The sequence below is a fragment of the Hypomesus nipponensis genome, chromosome 23 (genome assembly GCF_054491055.1).
Source record: "Hypomesus nipponensis isolate SF chromosome 23, ASM5449105v1, whole genome shotgun sequence".
In the NCBI taxonomy this organism is placed as follows: Eukaryota; Metazoa; Chordata; class Actinopteri; order Osmeriformes; family Osmeridae; genus Hypomesus; species Hypomesus nipponensis.
In genome coordinates, this window is record NC_140383.1 from 10,532,755 (window position 1) to 10,555,578 (window position 22,824).

At 48.9% G+C, this 22,824-nt stretch overlaps 2 protein-coding genes across 11 annotated transcripts; one reads left to right on the forward strand and one right to left on the reverse strand.

Annotated features, from left to right (window-relative positions):
• Positions 1 to 1,064: 1,064 nt before the first annotated feature.
• Positions 1,065 to 17,932, reverse strand: akap11 (A kinase (PRKA) anchor protein 11). Of its 9 annotated transcripts, none has more exons than XM_084688082.1 (15): positions 17,788 to 17,848; positions 17,288 to 17,315; positions 16,390 to 16,509; positions 16,182 to 16,284; positions 15,546 to 15,636; positions 15,168 to 15,278; positions 15,008 to 15,061; positions 14,699 to 14,830; positions 13,731 to 13,992; positions 8,637 to 12,942; positions 8,217 to 8,363; positions 6,370 to 6,456; positions 5,093 to 5,139; positions 4,253 to 4,455; positions 1,065 to 3,992 (listed from the first exon to the last, which is right to left on the reverse strand). In XM_084688082.1, exons 5-15 carry the CDS (start codon positions 15,606 to 15,608, stop codon positions 3,807 to 3,809), a joined length of 5,598 nt encoding a protein of 1,865 aa, XP_084544208.1. In that variant the 5' UTR covers positions 15,609 to 15,636; positions 16,182 to 16,284; positions 16,390 to 16,509; positions 17,288 to 17,315; positions 17,788 to 17,848; the 3' UTR covers positions 1,065 to 3,806. The 9 variants fall into 9 exon arrangements, with proteins under 9 accessions (XP_084544208.1, XP_084544214.1, XP_084544211.1 ...); XM_084688088.1 differs by having other exon boundaries at positions 6,370 to 6,453; positions 17,788 to 17,847; XM_084688085.1 differs by having other exon boundaries at positions 16,390 to 16,505; positions 17,788 to 17,844.
• A 1,240-nt stretch (positions 17,933 to 19,172) lies between these two features.
• Positions 19,173 to 22,754, forward strand: LOC146234177 (cytochrome P450 2J2-like). Of its 2 annotated transcripts, XM_084688097.1 has the most exons (9): positions 19,173 to 19,406; positions 19,512 to 19,671; positions 19,779 to 19,928; positions 20,139 to 20,299; positions 20,614 to 20,790; positions 20,922 to 21,063; positions 21,278 to 21,465; positions 21,559 to 21,700; positions 21,911 to 22,754. In XM_084688097.1, the coding sequence occupies exons 1-9, from the start codon at positions 19,212 to 19,214 to the stop codon at positions 22,090 to 22,092; spliced, it is 1,497 nt and encodes a 498-aa protein (XP_084544223.1). In that variant the 5' UTR covers positions 19,173 to 19,211; the 3' UTR covers positions 22,093 to 22,754. The 2 variants fall into 2 exon arrangements, with proteins under 2 accessions (XP_084544223.1, XP_084544224.1); XM_084688098.1 differs by lacking the exons at positions 19,173 to 19,406; positions 19,512 to 19,671; positions 19,779 to 19,928 and having other exon boundaries at positions 20,141 to 20,299.
• The last annotated feature ends 70 nt before the right edge of the window (positions 22,755 to 22,824 follow it).

Below are 22,824 nucleotides of genomic sequence, written 5' to 3' on the forward strand. Positions count from 1 at the left end.
ACTGACTCATATAACTCCTACAGTACAGTAAAAAGGAGGCAGGAGGAAGAAAGTACAAGATTGCTGGTAGTGCTTCTTCTCTATGTAATGTAGCAAACTAAGTAAGAGGGGACCCACTGTTATTTTCCAATAACTCACGACTGTTAATAAGTCAATGTTGACTACTCTTCCCCACCACATGTGATATGTCAGAGTACTTTGAAAAGGTATTTATGAACTGGGAATTTATTCTTATGTTTTATAAGTTCACCAGGAAAAGCAGTTTTCTAAGATTTTTTTTTTGATTGATAAACATAAAAAAAAGAACATGTTTGTAGCTAAACGGCGAATGAGATGAGTCGGGTCTATGTGTGGTCGCGTTGGGTATTCTCCACCCATCTATCAGGATCGACTTGGAGATCAAAAAGATTGCTTCCGTGACACATTCCACAGCTCCTGTATCACGTCTAGGGCTGCAATGAGCCTCTCCTTTCTCTCGCTCATTTCCCCCCTCATTCCATTCACCCCGTCTTTCGCTCCATCCGCACCTTCCCTTCTCTCTCGGTCTAACAGACCACCATTCATTCGATGAACACACAGTGTCGTCAGCTTACAGCAAACCCTGAGCATTGTACGGAACCCTAAATGCATATTCGTGCGTGTGTGTTTCAGAGGAAGCCATGTCATTATACGGCAACAATGGATTTTTGTGAGGCGGCAACAAGACTTGACCATATACTGTAACATTGACAAGACCAGAAGGGTTTGGCTTTGATGACTCATCTGTTTCTTCTTGAATGACTGAATGGATCATCTCGAGAGAGAGGGACAACAAAGCTCTTGTCTTCACTGCGCTTTCCGTTGAGCCACATCTTGGACCTGAACATCTGTCATGAGCAGCATCTGAAAGATTTTTTTCCACAGGTGTTCAACCCGTCATAATGTACAGAACCATTATTAAAAGAAACACTCCCATAACTAAGGCTTACTGTATACATACGGTGTTCCATTCATGTCAAGCACATAGTGTCACCAACAAAGCAGAAAATGATTCTGGTGGGTAAGGAGAGGACAGGACACCAATAGCACATGAAAAAAGCTTTATTTTCACACACAGCCTTAACAATGACTTATGTATAGCGCTTCAACTTCAAGCTTAGAACGTGTAAACTATTTAGCCACTACGAGGGACAAGTAATGTACTCACTGTTATAATAACTTATATAAATTATTAAATATATTTATGTGGCAAGATTATACAAGGAAGCAGAAAGAATATAAGGGAGGGGGGGGGGAGGGGCCAGTAACGTTTCCACGTTTAGTGGAGTAGTGGGTAAAAAGTACTCTGTGCCAACTACAACAGTAACAAAATAGACTGATCTTATACAGAGGAGTCACTTCTCAGCAGAGACACATTCAGCTTTTCAATACCACAATATAGTAGCGCATAGACGTCATAGTGAAGGGCAGGAATGTACAGGACGGACAACTACGACTGTCTGAATGGAGGTCGAAACTAATCATACAAATGTCACACTGAGAGGATTTGTGCACCGTCTGTGTTCTCACACACACTTTCTGAAAACCCATAACACCAAATACATTCCACTGATGTCATAGAGAGTATACCTGCTGCTTACCCCTTCACTTCTACAATACCAGTTAGAATACAAGCGTGTCATTGGAACTGCCATGTGATGGGTAAAGAGCTCCTGATACATCTATGTGTGCTGTAAACAAATACTGCTACAGATGTGGGGAACATTTGGCAGCCTACAGCATCAGCAGTAATACACAAATCATCAGCTTTGGCTTGGGAGGACCTGCTACCAGGCAGCAGGGGGACATGGGCACAGCAGGAGCAGCACTGGGTCTCATTCACGAATGGTACAGTAGGTCAAAAGGTCAGTAGATTAGTCCGCTGGTGATGGCGAACATGGAGACACTGAACACTGCCAGCGATGAATGACCGGCCGCGGTAAGTTCCAGTGTGGACAACTCGGAGGTAGTGCCCTCAAACACGGGAAACGTCTCGCCGACTGTTTCATTTCGATCATCAACAACTCATGCTAAGGGGTTAGGGGAGACGGACCAAACACTTGGTTACGGGTTGGCAACACTAACTGGCAGGGTGTCGTGGTGCTGTTTGGGCTAACCGGTGCCGTGCATGGCCATAAACACAACCCTGCCGACAGAATACTGGTCCAGTCAGACTAACGGTTCGACCACTCATCCCGTGTGGGTCCCTCATCACAAAGCATTCCTCTAGGAGTGAGCGTCGGGCCGCGTTGGAGCTGGTGAGTAACAGGCTGTGCATTTGTGTTGTGAAATTGCATTGGGGGGGGGGGGGGTAGGCCTTACGTGCGATTGGTGTGTGCGCAAGTTGTGGTGGTCAGACTTGTGGAAGGGGCGTGTTGGTGTGCAATGCTGGTGCTGAGCTACGCACACGCTGCCAGCTGTGGTCTGGAGGTGCAACCAGGAGGACGTGTCCCCTGATTAAGGGCTGGCCTGTCTGTGGTCGCGGGATCTTCCCAACAGTCAGAGGATGAGAGCCCTAGCTCCAGATAACCCCTGCTAGCCCACACATGGTACTAGGCCTTCCAGACTGGGGCGACACACGCACGGGTGATTCATGTCATCCTGGGTGCACTCGATTTGGCAATGCAGTCTACTAATAACAAGGCTTCCTTCATGTCGTTGAGCAGCTTCACATGTTCGATTTAGGCAACTTTAAAAACATATAAAATCTCTTAGTAGCAAATCAGGCATACAAATTACTAATGGCAGATGCAATGTCTATATTTGAATGATATAATCTGTAGTTAGAGTACAAATGAGTGATTTGCAGTCTACATGTTGACTGTTATAATAATACCTACACAGGAAGTGTTTTTAAACAATTCTCTCCTCAACTGGGAAATATTTCCTTGAGACTTACATCTAAGCAGGAAAATCCCTAGAAGTGAGCTTGATTGCAAAGGTGGCGAGTATCACCAGGCCTGCAACACATGGATCTTGTTTGAAACTTGGGTGAAGAACACATATGTATCCCAAGCAAGAGGCCAACACAGTTTTGGGGAAATCAAGACTGACGTATGATTGCTGTTAGATTAATACGCTAATTATATAAAAGACATATAATTGGCCAGGGATGAAAGGTTTATGTGACTATGAACACGTGCAAATTCCTTCCAGTGTTGATAATGGAAGGTGGGGCAGAAAGTGTGTGGTTTTGTTTGGTCCCAAAACATGTGGAAACACCACCACAGAGGTGAACTATGGGTGGGTGACATCACCCACCCAGCGGCCTTGGGGATTCCCAAACAGAAAAATACACTCTTTTACTATTATCTCTGTCTCTCTCTCTGTCTCTCTGTCTCACTCTCCATGAGAAAGGAAAGGGTGTGCGGGTTTAACACAAAGGCAAGAAGGGTCTAAATGACCGCTCGCTAATCAGCATGTGCTTTGCAGCCTAATAGAAAACAAAACCGAACAGCAACAAAATAAGAGAAAAAAAAAAAAGAAACTACAGATGTCACGGCATGCAAGACACACACGCGCTTGATGGGTTTAGGAGGCAAGTGATGCAGTGAATATGGCGCCCCCTAGCTGGCGGAGTGGGCAAATCCCTGCAGGGGACGATTAATACGCGCCACAGTACAAGGCGATGGGGCTGGCAGCTGTGCTGGCTCTGCACGTGACTGCAGCGGGGAGAGGCCTCCGTAACAGAGGTCACTGGGAGGCAGGGTTCACAGATACACAAGAAGCAGCTTAGGGAGGGAAGGTTAGGGGGCAGGGGGGGGGGGAGGAGTTAAGGGGCAGCCAGCCTAGGCGTTCTCCAGGAGCCACTGAAAGAGGGGCGTGTGGCGGGGTCCTCTGCCCGCCTGGGGTGGCTCCTCCCTGGGATCGGACTGGCCCGGAGCCTGGGCTTCTTCACAGTAGCGCAGCAGAGCTTGGAGCAGCTCTCCCACCCTCCACTCTTTCTCACACAGCCTCTGGACCACAGCTGGCAGCTGCAAGGGCAAACCGAGGGCAGAAAGACAAACTTAATCCAGACTTGTGTCGGGTCAGCAAGAAGAAAAACCTGCATTAATACACACAAAAACACAGGGTTGTGTTTCTACTCTTTGGCTGAAAGCAAACATGGACATTAAAGAGAAGGACTCAAGGCCTATTAGGACCTATTGACTCTGGTTGACTGTGGAGTCATGGTAGGCTTAGGCTACACCATGTGTGACAGTTCCTTAACCTGCGAGGCCATAGGTCTTCTAACCTGTTGTAGCTCCTTGTCAGCACTAGGACCCAGCTGCACCAGGGGCAGATCGGCCATGGAGGCCGCTGCCCACTGGAGCATGCTCCGGAGCTGGGGGTCGAAGGTCGGGGGTTGGAAGTCCAGGCTGGTCTCCCTGACTTCAGAGTTCACCACGAGGAGGGCTCTGTGAGGCTGCGACGGGCCCCTGTCCACACGCACAGTCACTACAAGGGAGCACACTCGACTTCATCACACAGCCTCAGAGATGGACACGCATAGCTCGACGACCCGCGTGCGGGCCAGTTCCCCGTTTCTCGGGCTCTCTAGCCCAGCCTCGTGGCCCTTGCTGCCCTGTGTGTGTGTGTGTGTGTGTTAGGTGTTCCTGTGCTGCTCGGCTCTGCTCTGCACTGACAGGGTGGGCTTGGTTCCCACGCTCGGAAACTGGGCAAGGCCGGGAGACACACCGAGGCCGGCCGGGGAATGGACCGACACACACGTGCGCACAAACACTGCACAGACTGGACAGGGCCTGAAAGGGAGGTTGTGTGAAGAATGTGGGGGTGGTGAAATCCCCCTCCTCGTGCAGACGCACATCGAGCCAAGGCCAACTACTCCACGCTCACAACGAGGGACCCCGAGTCAATCGCAGCGGTCGCGGATGACTTTGTGTGCTGTGGCCGACATATGGTCGATGCGATTGCTTGTCTGCTACCAAAATGATTTCTAGCTTCGTGTCAGTGTCAAAGTCGAGGTGGTCAGTGATGTCATAAAGTGGTACGAGAACGAACAGGGAACAGGGATTTTGTTTATTTTTTACCCGACATACATGATCTAGTGTGTGATTAGGGGTCTGTTTCTTACCGCAGGACTCGTCCTTGACTTCTGTCTCCTTATCTTCAGTGCAGTCGCTGTCGTGTGAGAAATACCACAGTGGTTAGAGAAGGACAGAGGGAGGAGGTGAGGAAAGAGAGAGACTTGAGTGCATGCAGAGGACAGGGAGAAAGGCTTAATGTTCAGCATGCCAAGCCTCTTCCTACACAGAATTTGCCTGAGCTTAGCCCTCCATTAGGTTCATTTCTAATGGTCACCAAGGGAACAGTTTAGTGCACTCTACTTGATCCAAAGTTTTTCCACGGGGATATGGTATCATTTCATGTTGTGTATCCGTATCAATATCTGTATGTTCATCTAAATTACACTTTATTATCAAGGGATGAGAGACTTTTGTTGACAAAAGTTCCATTCCATAGCAACATAAAACCAAAGCATTGTATTGCTTTGTAAATCGTGCCAATATCTGCTGTACAATGCGTCAACAGGTACAATTAGACTTTCCACTTTCTAGATGTAAACCTGAAGCTTTGTTGACACAGCCTAGGGCAACAGGCTTCATGATACTAGCCCATTAAAGCTCCTCCTGTCTGTCTGTCTGCCTGCAGATCCATTTCCTCCAGGACGGGGGAGGGGGGGGGGGGGGGGCAGGGTTAACGAGGGTCACCGGGTTCAGCTGCATGCTCTCTGGGCCAGCGTCACCTGTGGAGAGCTGAGGCCAGCTCCTCGTCACCACTCGCGCATTCATTCATCGAGCACGCAGGCAGACACGCTGGCGTGCCAGCAGGCAGACCAGCGCACAGCGAACACCGGCGAGAGGATCCAGAGACGTGCAGCGACAGGACATGCTGTACAGTACATGCACGCAGACTGACAGGCGCCCGGTGAGACATGCAGGGGACAGACACAGGGGGAATATGGCAACACAGGCAAAGACATAGGCAAACAAATAAGGGGGGGGGGGGGGGGGGGGGGGTAGGTGCCCTCATTCTACAGTCAGGAAATAAACTCATTCGAAACTCTTAGGCCGCACATGCACGGTAAGAAGCCCCAAGAATGGCAGAAGAAAGGATCAGATCATGCCAGTGAAGATTTCCCATCACACCCCACTGTATGGACCTAAACGGAGCGATAGGAACACTGCTCTGTCCATCGGGAGTGAGCCTACTTCCTGGTTCCTCCTGTGTTGAAAATCACAGGTCGCGTTGGCCCGATCCTTTGTCATGCCATCCTAGGCCAGCCCCCCCTTGCCACATCATGTGGTTAGCTTAGCAATGTTAGCATGGCAGAGTTAGCTGGTGACCAACCTGTCAGAGGGGGAGAAGGACAGGTGCTCCTCACACACCTCCCCCTCCAGCCCCAGGCTGCTCCAGCTACTGCTGTTCCCATTGCTGCTGGGGAGGGGCGAGAGAACGGGTTGCTTAACACGGGCCAACGCTAGACAATCCTAGCACATAGGCACAAAGGCACACACACACACACACCAGTCTTTGTACACCTCCAAGTTGTCTAGAACAATTATGTCTGGTATCGCTGACAGACTGGAAAGCCATTTTGACTTCTTGAGCAAACAAAAAAGATCAACCTAAAACAAGGGCGACCGTCCGTTGTTAAGGTAAGGACTCAAAAATAGGGCTAGGCTCATGAGACACGAATGCTTCAATGACTATGCTATTGGGCCCCTGATCACAGTTTAACAGTGCACTGATGACTATGAGGTTATATTATTCTTGCCTTGAGCTAACCCCCTGAACAGGATCAACCTGGATCATCCAGCTGTAAAAATAATAAACTGGATATCTTTATAATTAACCAGTGATTACCCGACTGGCTCAAACCTGCATACAATGCCAAGTAAAATGGTGTTTGAGGAAAGATGTTTCTAAGTGCAGGAAAACAATACAACCAACTTCCCCTCCTTTAGTTGTCACCTGAGGTAAGATAGTCTCTCTGTGTGGTTCGTCTGAATGAGGAATGCGTTGACAGGGTGGTAAATGAGAACATCAGGACTTGATACCTTCTTAAAAAGTATCTTGAATCGCATCCGCTGAGCGCTCTCATGAGAGAATGATTGAATTACACATGCAAACACTTTTGCTCTTCTAACGCCTGAAGCTAGGAGGCTGCTGCTCAAATCCAGACACACCTTTAGAAAATATTTTTGATACCTTGTGGCCAAAATAACTAGTTGGCTCACACATTCACTTTGCTTGGTATCTTGGGAAAGAATGTGAAATGTTGACTAGCTTTGCTTCCATAGAGACAAGATGGCTGTGCCAAAAGAGTCAACAGGGCCATTCCCTCCCCGAGACTAGAGACTGGGTGATGTCACTGAAAACCGAAACCTAAATCCATCCCAGAGACAGACACAAGAGACAGACACAAAGAGAAGAAAAATCTGGAAACAGTTATGTTCCTTATACCTACATACATTAACCCAAACATTCCGAGACACATTTGGTTGAAACCCCAGTACAAAATCTATTACAACATCGCCATTCAATATGTAATGTCATATTTTCATCATGTCAGAAATTGTTTTCTGGCATCTTAACATGGGGTTCTCAAACCATAAATGTTTTTGGCCCTGACATGACAAGCCCTTATGTCCTGCAACAGTTACGGGCTAATTCCCCAAACTTCAAACTAACACGACAATATGGACAAGGTTTTGTATCGCTCGACTCAGTCTCGAAGGACTCGTCACTCACAACCTAGGATTTAAGAAAGGGTCACTTCAAACACATATGAACCCCCTGTCACAAGGGTCTTCCAAGACAACAGTTCAACTGACAGGTTAGCCAGTGTCAACACGGAACATTAAGCACGGGTTAGTGTCACTTGATGCTGGTGAAAAGGGTGCTCAGAAGAAACGGCGTGTTCACAAGTGAGACATTAGTGCAACGACCTGCAGCCTGTCACATGAGAATGACTGAGGTGACGGGGAGATGGGATCCAGAGGCCTGTACCCAGCCACTTCCACTTGGTACACCCCTCTCTTGGATCTGAAAGCAGCTTCTGGGTAGAAGCTCTTCCATAAGGAACCTACGGCAAACTCATCCTCAAACCCATCCTCAAGTCAAGCTATCAAGATGTTCTTCCAATCATTTGAGATTATTGGATGAACCCCACACACACACACACACACACACACCTGTCACTGAGGTGCAGAAAGCTGCTGCTCTCGTCTGGGTGCTCATCCTCAAAGCTGAGGTTGGACCAGCTGCCCAGGCTGTCGTCCCCCACGCTCAGGCTCAGCTGCTGGGACACCGTCGACTCTGTGGCCTCCCTACCTGGACCACTGCAGGTCACGGGAACAGGGATGGAGGAACAGTGAGTGGAGTGGCAATGGGTAAAGCCTGAACCATCTTAGCCCTCAGTGGAGTACACTAAAATCACTTAAAAGAAAAGCAAAGTCTTAAATAGCACATTACGCCCCCCCCCCCCCAAAACACCAGCTAACCATAAAGATAACAGTGTGAAAAGTACACACCTATTTACCAGGGTAATTCAAGGGGTGAGAGTGTGTATGTGTGTGTGTGTGTGAAAGAGAGAGAGAGAGTGTGTGTGTTACCTGAGGTTAACGGTCTGGCAGGCATTGGACAGTGCTGAGGTCATGATCTCAGCAGTGAGGCTCTCAGCGAAACTTGCTCCGTCATGTCCTATACCGCTGTCAGCATTCAGGCTGGTGTTGCTGAGCTCCCTCTTGGCGGTCTCCATGGCTGTAGACACCATCTCTTCGGCGAAGGCTGCCCTACGATCAAGGTCGATGTGGATCTTGGGGATGTCCAGCCCGCAAAGCCGGTCTGACCCACCCTCACACTCTTGCCTCCTTCTCCTCTGGCCTGCCTGGGGAAGGAGTCTGCTACTGGGTCTGTTGCAGAATGGACACTCCATCTCCCCCAGAGACCTGTTTAGCCCTGCTCCCTCCGACAGCCTCTGGGTGTGGGAGTGCCTGTCCTGGGCCTGGGCCCTGTGGAACTCCCCGGCCGGGCGCCCTGCAGAAGCCAGGGTGATCTCCAGGGTGTCATCAACTATCTTCCTGGCATAGTGTTCGATTACCTGCATCACTCCACTACTGTAGCCTCCGTCGTACAGGCTATCCGTGCTGTGGTACTGCCTGCTCTTCCCCTCCTCGGCCAGCAGAGGGCAAGAGAAGGAGTTCCTGATCAGGTTTTCCGTCATGTCTTCTAGTTTCGACTTCTTATACAGACAGGAGTCGGTCAGGGACTTGGGCAGACGCGCGCTCGACAGGCGGAGCTTGCGAGCGACGTCACAAGTGATGTCGTACGCCAGAGACTCCGCAAAGTTCACCATCTCCACGTAGTCTTCCGAGTCCCGACACGCGCACTGGATGGCTTCGTCCGAAGAAGGGGACCCCCCTCTGGCGGCTCGGTCCCTGGGGGCTCTCCTGGGGGCCGAGTGGAGCCTGGAGGTGGAGACTCTCTGCTTCGTCTTGCGGGCAGCATGGGCCAGGCCCAGCTTGATGGAGCGGTAGGCCAGGCGGCTGGCGTACTGGTCGAGCACCAGCTCCCTGCTTCCCCCCTCCTTCTTTAGGACCCGGATGAGGTAGCCGGCGTACTCGTCCGTCACACTCTCACAGCTGGGGTACTCGGAGGACAGGCCGGAGCTAGACCATGGGCTGGGCACTGAGGATGAGGTGGAGGAAGATGCCGGATGGAGGACTGAGGCGAGGAGGTCCGTGGACCACTGCTCAGCCAGCAAGCCCGCCCTGCTGTCTCGGCCGGGCTCACTGGGGTGGGAGTGGAGGTGCTGGAGACATTCGGGCCTTTCCTTGCCTTGTCGGGTCGCTCGTGGGTGGCAATGTCCCGACCCCACCATCCGCTTCACGTCGCTGATCACCTCTCCGGCGACCTCGCCCGCGTACACCCACAGGGTATTCAGAGTCCGCTCGGAGAACTGGGCCACGCTTTCCCTCCCGTCCTCCTCCATTCTCCTGCCACCGTCCTCCATCCCACCAAGGGTGTCCATCTCCGTGGCCATGGAGACGATATGGCAAGCCAGGCGCTCGGCGTAGTGGATGGCCTCCTTGTTGGACACCTTGCGCGCTGACTTCGACGAACAGCGGAGCTCGGACTTCCCGGCACGACCTCTGGCCTCGGCATCTTCATCTTCCTCCTCCTCCTCGTTGCCCTCGGCCTCCTCGGAGAGAGACCTCATCAGTCTGAGCATGAAGTCCGCTTTTTCCGTCTCGGAGGCTGGGTCCTTGGGCCCATGGCTCGGCTCTGGCTGGTCGTGGGGGGTGGAAGGGGGCGTGGCAGGCGAGAACTCCTTGGCCAGCTTTCCCTTCAGTTTCTTGGAGAACTGCTTGATCTGCTTCTCCTGGGAGACCTCGCTGGGCTGCTGTGGGGTGGAGGGGGGAGTACCCGGCGTTCCGTTACACTTCCTTCCAGGGCTGAGGCTCACGTCGTCACCGGCGGACATCTTCCTCCCGCCCCGGCCTCCAATTTCCAGCCCGGGTACGTTCAACGTGTCCTTCACCATCACTCGGCGTGTCTCGGAGAACGGCTGAGGGTGAGGAAGCCTGGAGCCCGATTCACTGCTGACAGTAACACTTTCATCACACGCCGAGTCTTTACCATCATCTTCGGGTCTGCAGCGCTCCCTCCCACTGTCACTGACAGAGCCCTGAGAAGATTCTTCTGCAGGTGAGGGACCTTTGCTTCCCATGGTCTTGCTGAGGAAGTCCGCGCAGTCCTCTACTCTCTTTTTCACTTTCGTAGTGGCTGTTATCAGCTCACAGGCCTCGCTGACTATCATATCCACCATGTTGCCAGAAAAGTGCTGGAAGGGGGTCTTCCCCAGGGAAGGCTCTGCTCCAGAGCCAGCCACGAGGCCCTCGCTGGCGGACCCGGCGAGGTGAGCCACGGCCGGCTGCAAGTCTGTCTGGGTGGCCGTGGTCGCGTCGGCAGAGGACGTGGTCACCGTCCGTCCCTGGGAGCAGCAGCTCCTCCTGGGGCTGCTCTGGGAGGTGTGGGCCACGCTGGACTTCCGCTGGCATGTCTCCTCCGAGCACTGGAGGCTGGAGAGAACCTGGCCAGCCTGTGGCACGGGAACGCAGCTCGCCATGCCCGACACGGTGAAGAGAGCCTTCTTGACCGTGCAGCCGTCCTCCCCCGAGGTGCCGGGGCTAGACTCAACGAGGGGATCTTGGGAAGCCGGGGGTCCAGTGGTGCCGGCGGCGGCGCAGGTGTGAGTGGTGGTGGAGTTGTCCTCGGAACTCACGTAGCAAATGTTATCCAGAGAGACGCTGATGGCAGCCTGGGTGGTGAAGGCTACGTCCGTCTGCGAGAGCTCGATGAAGGCCTCCTGGAGGACGGACTCGGACAGGTCGGACGCGTAGGACGACACCACCTCCTCGTCCTCCTCCTGGCCGAAGGACCAGTCGCTGGGGGTGAGGGGGGTGGAGGGGTGGGAGAACTGGCACACCTCCATCATCCCCTCGAACACCAGCTCCTCGGCGAGGTCGGCGGCGAAGCGCGTCACGGTGCTGTTGAACATCTGCTTCTTCACCGACAGGAAGTCCTTCAGGGCGCCCGACACCGCCTCGCCCACCAGGAAGCCGGCCAGGCCGTTGACGGCGCGCTCCTTCAGCACGTACGCGTGCCGCATGCCGATCTCATGGAAGGCCACCTGGAAGACTGAAGAGGTGAGCCTGGCCGCCAAGTGGCAGAGGGTAGTGGTGCAGGAGGACACGCCCTTCTGCAGGTCCCTCAGCGCGCTGCCCAAGCTCATCTCCACCAGGTCCGTCGCAAACCTCTGAATGCCATCTTTCAGCGACTGGGACGTCTGCTGCAGCCTGGCGACGGTCACCGTCTCCTGGATCTCGGACAGTTTCATCAGGTGGCCCGACGAGTTCTGGAACTCCTTGTGGCAGACGCAGCTCAGGTTCTTGTTGTCGTCGATGCTGACGGGGGACTGGTAGCCACATACCGAGCCAAGAATCTCCTTAGACAAGCTGCTGGCAAAGTCCGAGTAGGTCTTGTACATGGAGCAAAGGTCCTGGGGCTTGGGAAGCTCAGAGATGTCTTCAGCTTCCCCCTCGGTCTTCCAGAAATACTCGAGGGTTCCCCCAGAGTCACCCAGCGGGCTGAAGGCTGAGGAACTCACGGGGCTGAATAGAGGACCGCCAGTCTCCTCGTTGGAGGTCCGGGCGGGCCTGGGTGAGTCCGGCACCTCGGGATGGGGGGAGTAGGGCGAACCGGGCTTCAGCGGGGTGGGCTTTTTCACATTGGCAGGAAGTGTGGGGTGATCGAAGCGGTGGGGGTTCATGGTCTTGGTAGAACAGCCGCCCGACACGTACTTGGAGCCAGACACACTGGCGCCAGCGTCGGAGTACTTGTTCTTGGTTGACGGCACGGCCGCCCCGCTGCTGGTGGTGGGGTCCAGGGGTAAAGTGAGAGTGCAGCTGTCGGAGCTCAGCTCCTCCACATCGTCAAACTGGTCGAAGCTGTCGAAGAACTCACTGACCTCCGAGTCCGAGTCTTCCACTCTTTCCCTGGGCCCCCCGGGGACCTGAGGGATGTCCAGCTTGGCACGGAGACTCTTCTGGTAACCTACCTCATCCAGGAAAATGATTGGACTGGGGCTAGAGCCGTCGGACTCCTCGGATTCACTGAGAGGGGCCGAAGGAGAAGGTAGGCGGGCTCTATGGCTGTACAGCGACCACTGGGATTCGACGCCCGACGAACGCTGGACAGTGACGGACACCTCTGGAGCGGATCTGTGTTTGGCTGAGGACTTCTTGGAGGAGGAGCTCATTATGACGCTGGAGCCTGATAGGTCCTTGCGTCTCCTGTGGGCTGGGACGGTCTGTGAAGCCACGTCACGCTGGTTCCCATGGTAATATGAAGCACCAGCTGGGATTACAAACATGCAGAGAGGGAAAAGAAGTTAGGACGAGGGATGAAGTGGTTCAAGTGCGTCACATATTTCACAGACATGGTTTCACAAGTAAGTCGTGAAATACAGAATAAGCAATGACACATTAAAGGACATATGTGATCAACATACATACAGCTGACACGTCCAAATGAACCAGCACTAGGATGTTGTTATGTATAATCGTCATTACAACATTGACCATAGGCAATGACTGGCAAATGACTACTCCGTTCATTATTTATCCCCTAAAACATTAACAGCATCATCAAGCTGATCTAATCATTAAAACTATTGACCACTCTTCTCCTACATCCTGAATCACAGTCATTTGAATCTACAGACTCCTAAGAACCACTATCCTTGGGGTTATAAAAAAAACGTTGTCATGCAAAGGGCCATCAAATCAAATCAAATTTATTTGTATAGCCCTTTTTACACGCAAGCATGTCACAGAGGGCTTCACATACGCCCATAGAACTGCCCCTCAACCAACCTAAACCCTCAAGGAAGACAAGGAAAAACTCCCAGAAATGTAGGCCATGCCTACAAGACAAGGAAGACAAGGAAAAACTCCCAGAAATGTAGGCCATGCCTACATGTGCAAGAGATAGGATTCATAGTAAACCTAAATGTGCAAGAGATAGGATTCATAGTAAACCTACATGTGCAAGAGATAGGAGGCACATTAAACCTACAGATGTAAGTGCGAGAATTCATAGTAAATCTGATACGTGTTAGTGAGAGGAGGGATCGGAAAATTTACAAGCGTGCTCTCCAGCGTCTTCCTCCTCCAGGTGCTCCAGAGCGGTGACGAAGTCATCCTCGATGGACGACACCGACTGGTTAATGTCATCCTCCTCCGGCTGGCTGGGCTCCGACGAGCCCTTGTGCAGGGCCTGCAGCTCCAGGGCATAGCGGACCCCCGCAGCATAGCGACCCAACAGGCCCACTAAGGCCCCCACACTCACCTGCTGCTGGGGGCTGGCGCTGTGCCGCAGCACACACACTGTCCTAAGCCAGCACTGCTGTAGTAGGGGTAGGCATGGCGAGGGGAAAGGAGGGAGAGACCGACAGACAGACAGACAGACAGACAGACAGACAGACAGAAAAACAGAAAGAAAGAAGAAAAATTACAGATGTCAAGCTTGCTCGTTTGGTGGTTTATGCCAAGCGACCGCACTGTAGCACTTGTAGCACCGAACAAGACCTGCTTATCGTCAGGAAGTCTGGGTCTTTGTAAACTCACAGAAATTCACACGGGAGTTTGCCTTCTCCTCCCAGCATCACCAACGAGCATTGTTATGTCTGTTAAGTCAGACTGCGGTTTAACATGTTGTCGTGGGAGCGGAATACGTCACTCAGTGGCCCTTCTGTGTGGGCCACAATGAGCAGACTGGGCCAATAAGGCCTCACTGTCACACTGACACACAACAAACCACACCGTTATAGGGCCTCACCGAAACGGCCTACAGACACACGGTCTCGTGCAGCAAAATGTGCCAATCTGCGGCTGCTGAGAAAACCAACACACCCACTGTCCCGGAGAGTTTCACCTGATTGTTTGAGAGCGTGTGATAACAGACCTGTCTTCCCAGTTGTGCTGCGGGCGCTGTCTGGATTGAAGAGGTCAGATATCCGTTTGCGGTCGTGTCGGTCACCCTCTGTTCTCCCTGTTTCGTCAGCCCCACTCCTCCCCCCCCGCTTCTCCGTTCCAAAAACACCCTGGCCCACCTGTGTCACTGGGTCCGTCCGGTCCGGGGGTCTGCGGGAGTCCTTCAGCAGCAGGACCTCGTCGGGCCTCAGGCTGTGCACGTGGACCGACCTCAACAGCTCGCTCAGCTCTCCAGGCAGACAGGCCAGAGACTTGGGGGGGAGGCAAACACCAGTTGTCACTACCAATACACTGATGTTGGTACAGTTATTCACAAGTCAACTTCACAGCGTCCATGTCTTTTTTTTGTATGGAGGTCCAATGTCACAGTATTTTGCCGTTATATAATTGCTTTAAAAACTAGAAGCAAGGGGGGTGGGGGAGGGCACCTGCAGATTGAAGTCATCTCCTTCGGAATGACCAGGAAGACATACGAAATGGATCTGAAGGGGGGGAATAGTCGTTATCAATCCATTACAAATAAAGAGTTATTATACTAGTATGCAAGTCTGTGTGTTTGTGTGTGTGTGTATGTATGGCAATACACACCTCTGTCAATCGTGTAGCGTCTCTGGATTGCAACTCTAGGCCCACGCTGCAGAGTTCTTTTTTGTTCCTCAGTAGGCTCTTCAAACTCTGTGCCCCATTATCACGCACCGTCTAAACAAACAAACACACACACACACACACACACACATCTTTATTAGAAACACTAGCCTGACTATGACCTGGAAAAGTCATGATTTGTTAAGTAGATAACCTTCATATCCAACCACCAGAGCTATTAGCATATATCTGGACCTCTCCCCTGCTCTGGGCAGGATGTGAGTACGAGATCAAACGACTACAAACAGTACTGCAGACAGGGACTGTTTGCACCGAGACAGGTGCGTTGGGCCAAAGGGCACACGTGAGAGACAGACTGACCTCCTTTCTGATGGAGGCTCGGGTCCTAAGTGGGACCCCTCGGATACGGGCACAGGCATCCATGGCAACAAAAGGCTTGCTGGCCACTCACCTGGACATGGACAGACAAGAGAGAATGAGATAGGAATGACAGAAGGCCAAGCCTTTCAAAGGTTGTGCAGTGGCTGGACTGGGATCACGTGCATGTCCCTGCACTCTCTACAGGCTCACAAGGTTTTGCATCCTGCCTACACACCCTAAACCTATAAGAGGGAGATTTTATCAGGAAGATCAAAGTGAGTGAGGAGTTGAAATGATCTCTGAAAGCTATTTCCCTACAGTCTCACGTGGACCTACTCATAATAGACAGGAAGTGCTGTGACATCTCAAAGAGTCACAAGCTTAGATGTTTCTTCAAATAAAAAGTACAAATAACTACAGTATGTGTGTGTGTGAGGGGGGGGGGGGGCACAACAACGAGCTGTACAGATCCTGCAGTCCTGTGATTTCTATATTTGGATATCACTCCTAAAACTATAATTGCATGTGTCTTCCTAGACTTAAAACGTAGGCAATATTACAAACAGTGGGCCTAGGTTTAGCAGATACGGATAATACAGGTAACTGATCATTCGGGTAACTGATAACCCAGTATACCTCCTTTTATGTTGTAAAAGTAGACAGCCTAAATGAAAAGGCACAGTCTGCTACAGTAGGGGGCCTATCTTGATCCTCTGAGCCGGCATCAATGGTTAAAGAGCTTTGGAGAAAAAACACAACAAGAGAGCAGGGGTGTAGACTCTGAGGAGGGGAGACAAACTTAGTAAGCATGACCGAGCAGCTAAAAAGACAGCAAAATATTTACTGTGCACAGGGAGGAAAGTTCCCCACGAAATCAGAGCTCCACTTTGAGGTGCAGTCCAAGGCAGCAGCTGCTGTCTAGACACAGGCAGGCCTACCCTAGTCTGTGATGGCTGAAACCTGCCTGGGAACCAGGAAGATACTGTAAGACACACTTGTTTTTCATACACGCAAATATATTCCACTTCCTCTGGTGGCCTATAGACCTCCTGGGCTGGCTTTGGCACTCTGCTGTGGGCTTCTCCAAAAGACAACACCAACAGACCATTCTGTCTTACCACAATTATGCTCTGGCTAGGTTTAGACTATGACTCTTTAAATTCAGGACTAGGCACACAATTTGCATATTTACAGGCCCAAACTACATCCACATGATATGAAGTGCGAAAACCATGGCATTTGAATCATAACTATTTATGATTTTATCAAGTTGACACAGCTGGAAGAAAGGGCCAAAAGCCCCATGTTGTAAGAAGATTAGGCTGCACAACGAATGATATAGTCCTTGTTGTCCATTTTAGCTGGAAGCTAAAATAGCTCCGTCTTTTGAGGCAGTTCAACATGATTGTGGGTGGGTGGGCCATTTAAGACTGTTTGGGGGAAAACCACAACATACCTATATGCTAGCCTAATCTTTTAGGAAGTGGGGAGACATCCTCAGTGGTGATCATGACAGGTCTACATGGGAAATCAGGACTACATTTAAAGGAATATTTGTTCACTTTGTAAATCAGTTACTAACACAACGAGGGTGGCAGAGAACAGTCTGACAACGGCTAACACGGAGTTGACGCCAACTAGAAGTAAAGTAGCACAACAATAACACAGCATGTACGCTAGCTATTGGGGGCATCACCGCAACAAAAACACAATGCATATTCATCATAATCATATCTACATACATTTTGCTCGAGCCTGCTCGGATCCCATCTATTTACAACAGAATAAGCAAGACCATTATCAGCATCATCATCGCATTGAGGCTAGTCACTTGGCCATATATGATGGCCTGTATACTATCGTTGTTAGCCGTGTCAAAGTATTAATGTCGCAGGTGTAAAAAAAAAAATTCAACCTCTAGCTAATTAGCTAACTAGCTTGCATAAGTAATAAACGATATGCATATTTTAGCTAGCCAGATGTCTCATAGACTGTCGATTCATACCTAACTATCACCAATAGGGCCTTGGCCTATAATGATGTCACGAAATTTGCTGTTACTGTCATTGCAGCTGCCTGGCTAGCCAGCAAAGTGCTAGCAACGTTAGCTTTAAGCGAGCTAGCAGGCTGACGAAAACACAATTTCAAATCGAAATAAAAATATACCTGTATTTATTGTACATTTCCCACAAATCGTGTAACAGCATCCATCTCTGTCCTAATGTACATTCGGTAAACTCACCATTCAGTGCTGGACTCTACGATGCAGTATACTGACAGCTCATTCCATGAAAACACACAGATTCAGACAGTAGCAATAACACCGGAGAAATGATATGGCGCAGCGATCAATGTAGTTGAGCACAGAGTAATCGATTTTCTTGAGTAGGCACTCTGGCCCCAAAAATATCCAAAGTATTAATATGATGACGAAAGCATAATTCCTGCATCCTTTAAAATAATTCAATTAAAGTGCACATTCCGGACTAATTGAGTAGCCTGGCTATTTCATAATTCTCCTTAAAATCAAGTCAAGGAGTAGCCTACAGTTTGTTTCTCATTTTGAATTCTATTTAACATGTTTTTTTGTCTGTTTCTAGAACTTTTCTTTGTGAGTTTTGCTATGGTATCAAATAGAAATGTAGTGTTTTGCTGGTTTTCTCTAATCAACTTAGATAAGATTTTTTATCTGGTCCTGGTGAGGGCTTGCTTTTACTTGTGAGTAAAGGCTATCCTTGCAAGCCAAACGGAAAATTTAAAGTCTGCTAATTACGTTCCAGTTTTCTAGTGAACATTTTGAGAGTGAATACCATGGAGCGATTTTCATTTCTTGCTTCAAGTTCTCCTGGTAGTACATTAGCCAGTTCCAGCTACGGCTGTGTTTGAGATTATGCAACGGCTATGAACAATTTTCTGAGAGCCTTCAGGGCTCTGACATAGTTTCATTTTGAAGGTAACCAGCCAGTGTTCTGATAGTGTAGGATTGTGGGGGTAGACTATGAGGTCAGTAATCGCAGTTCCCCATGTGAGAACTAGATCTAATGTATGCGAGTAAAGATGGGTTGGTTTGGGTCACCCACCTTGGTGAAGCCTGTGAAATCAGGGAGAGCAGTGAAGGCCTTGCTTAATGGATCTGTTGGGTCATCCACATGAATGTTGAAGTCACCCCTAATTTGAATATTATCAGTATACATCACAAAATCAGCAGCAAAATCAGCAAATTCCTGTAAGAAGAGGTAATACGGGCCTGGGGGCAATACAGAGAGGCGAATCAAAATGATAAGCAAACTTGTGACACAATGCTACCAAAGACATTGTTCTTTTCTCAAACTGTACACAAAAAAAGACAGATACACATAGACACACAAGAAAAATAAAACGTTTTTCATTAAAAACATTATTTATTTTATGTTTCCTGTGTCTTGAGAGGAAACATCTGAGGCTGGAGTGAAGTGAGGCTGGAAAGTAAACACCACAATAGGAGAAAGGCTGTGAACTGAAGCATGATCTATGGACTAGAAGTACACAGCACACGCCTAATCACGTGGTGAAACATGACATGACAGAAAGAAGACTTATGCAATAATATAATACATAGTTCAGAAACCTGCTGACATAACCCAATAGAATCCTTTTCAACCAGTCCGTTCTTAGAGCTGAATAAAGATGTCTCTGAGCTCAACACTTACAGAATGGCTGGACATTCCAAGTATTTTAGTTTTTATATGCATTTTCCTTTTGATTACAAACTTAATCAAAAACAAAGCTCCAAAGAATTTCCCCCCCGGACCTTTTTATCTGCCTTTTATTGGAGACTTACATCGACTTGATTCTTCAAGACTTCATCTTCAATTTGATGAGGTATGCCTTATGGTCAATCCTGTATAACCTCAAATATATAACCTTTACTAAAAAAGTATTCCAGGATATTAGTCATGTCATGATATTTATTTATTTTCTTGTCAGTTCTCTAAGAAATATGGAAAGATTTTCAGCCTCCGTATAGGACAACCATGGGTCATTGTGAACGGACATAAGCTTGTGAAAGAGGCCTTGGTTCAAAATGGTGAAAACTTTGCGGACCGGCCGACAATACCCTTATTTGATGATATTATTGGAAACCGAGGTAAGTGTAATTACACAGCTGTGGTCAGGTCAACATGTTGTGATTGGAATAATTCAATTTGACATCTGCTTTGTTACGTAGAGATGACTCTGTGATATCACCTTCAGGTATTGTTATGTCTAATGGAAATACGTGGAAACAACAGAGGAGATTTGCCCTCTCCACTCTGAGGAACTTTGGACTGGGCAAAAAAACATTGGAGCCTTCTATTCAAACCGAATGCCAATGTTTGAATGAGGCAATAATGGGTGAAAAAGGTATTTGGAATAATGGGTGAAATATGTGTTTATTTGCCGCCTTGAAACTTCATCACTTATCAACTTTGAATATGACCTTGAAAATGATATGAATGTTTTGTGTATATATACTAGTAATACATACATCATATAGATGGGTGGATTTTTTAAGGTTTCAACGATACGCTTTCTGTATTATGAATTCCAGTTTTGTTTGTTTGTTTTTTTAAGGTAAACCATTTGATCCCCAGTTCCTAATGAACAACGCTGTCTCAAATGTGATTTGCTGCCTGGTGTTTGGGGACCGGTTTGAGTACAGTGACAAGGAGTTCCAAACCCTCCTGAAGATCATCAATGAGGCAATTCAGTTGGAAGGATCCATATGGGCTCTGGTAGAACCATTTAATCTCTTACTTTTAAATGTATTTGCTTTCATTCTTAGGTGTGTTTATCAAATGTATTGTTTCCGTTTCATCCATTTAGCAAACGCTTTCATCCAAATAAATTTACAATAGGTAACGTTCACCAATATAACGTTCACCAAGTCAAGGATCAGAAGTGTCAGGTCTTACATTATGTCAGTGGTCAGAGTCAAGGAACAGTTTGTATTTCCTAGCCACATTGCAAAGTAACCAAATTCATCTCAGCTACAAAGCGCAGTGAACATCTAGTATTAAAGAACTCACACAAGGTTGAATGTCTGCAGCTGTACAACCTGTTTCCGGCCATCATGAGACGAGTCCCTGGACCGCACCAGAAGATCTTTTCCCACTGGAAGAAGGTCATCGCCTTCATAAAGGTTAAGATTGAGGAGCACAGTGAGGGCTACGACCCGTCCTGTCCCAGGGACTTCATCGACTGTTTTGTGAAGGAGATTGAGAAGGTGTTTTATCGACTTTGTTTTAATCCTTGATTAGTTCTCTTTAAATTGATCCAAGTGCACACGCTTCGAATTGTTCACCTTGATAGTATATGTTTCATAATTTATCAAAATGTCCTCTTTTTTTTTCAAAGTTCAAGGATGACTCAGAGTCTGGGTTCGACTTAGAAAATTTGATTTATTGCACTCTGGATCTGTTTGTGGCTGGGACAGAGACCACCTCCACTACTTTGTACTGGGGACTGCTCTATATGATCAAATACCCAGACATTCAAGGTATGTGTTCCAGTGACTAACCCACCCCCCCCATCACCTCTTACGATACTGTTATTTATCGTATGTGTTTGTGTGTGCGTGTGTCTGTATTTAAGGATGATATCAGTGTGTGTGTGTGTGCGTGCTTGAAAAGGCGTTCACGCGTCACATCATGGCCCCGTTTCTGTATTGCTTGTGCTGACATCACATCCTGCCATTCCGTATCCCTGCGTAGAAAAGGTCCAGAGAGAGATTGCCGCTGTGGTTGGCTCGTCACGCCCAGTCTCCGTTGCAGACAGGGACAACATGCCCTACACGGATGCGGTCATCCACGAGATCCAGAGAATAGGAAATATCATACCCCTCAATGTATCTCGCATGGCCACCAAGGACACTCAGCTGGGTGGATACACCATCCCAAAGGTCAGACAGACATTTGGGATGGACCTGTGACAGGAAATGTTTTACCATGCCTGAAATATTCAGTGACACAGCATTTTGTGATGTTGTCCTAAGGGCACTTTGGTTGCGGGCACCCTCACATCTGTCCTGTTCGATGAAAGCGAGTGGGAGACCCCGAATACGTTCAACCCGGGACACTTCCTGGACACAGACGGCAAATTCAGACGAAGAGATGCCTTCCTCCCATTTTCTGCAGGTAAATCAACAGTATTTCCTCGATACAGTTTGGCCACAGCTTGCACTTGATGCACGGAGAATACCTATGCCAAATATCACCCACTTCTCTATTCAGCATCCTTGACATCACAGTGCATTTATGTCTGTCATGAACATCTTAGACATGATGTGGCGATCGTGGAGTGCTGGTTTGTGAATTCTTGCTCTGTCTTTGGTACCTCCATCCCAGGTAAGAGAGTGTGCCCGGGGGAACAGCTGGCCAGGATGGAGCTTTTCCTCTTCTTCACCTCCCTCCTCCAGGAGTTCACCTTCTCCGCTCCTCCCGGCACCACCCCAAGCTTGGAATATCAGATAGGTATCACACATGGGCCCATGCCCTACCAGCTGTGTGCTGCCTCACGCTGCAACTAAGTCACTCCTTAAAAACGACAGTCCCCTGGCAGGCCTTACAGGAAGATTAAAAATGGCAGTTTCGTGCACTTAGCATTCGGAGTGTTGTTGTTGTCGGATGACGAGGTGAATGTGTTGCTACTTGTATTGCTGTGGTACAGGAAGCGCAAGGCTCAAACATAATGAATATATCACACAGAGTGATATGAATGGTCTGTCATCATAATCTTGTTCTAGGGTAGAAATAAACTATGAAACACTGCAACATGTTAAATAAAGTTGACAAAAGCTACAATATTGTTGTTCTTATAAAATGTAATGGTCACCGTATTGATTATAACCTATCACTCTTTAATTCAGCTGTTACCATGGGCCTGTTTTCAAATGAAATACCATAGATTCACCCAACAAACACATAAAATGTCTGATAGCCAATAAGAGAAGGATTTTTTTTTAACTTGTGTGATGGGTAGGATTAGGACAAGTCAGGGAGTCACCTGGTTCTTCACCTGTGTCTCGTTGAGTTCTCGTTAGTTTCATTGTGTCCACCTGTGTCTTGTTTGTTTCTGTGTATTTACGTTCTCGTTTTGTGTCCAGTCTTTGTCTTAGCATTACCCTTTGTCGCTGCGTGTTACCCTCTCTGTGTCCCAGTTGTTGAGTATTAAACCCTTTGTTTGACAATGCCTGCCGACTCCCCTGCATTTGGGTCCAACCGCACCTCACATCGTGACACCTGGACTGTGGCATGAATGA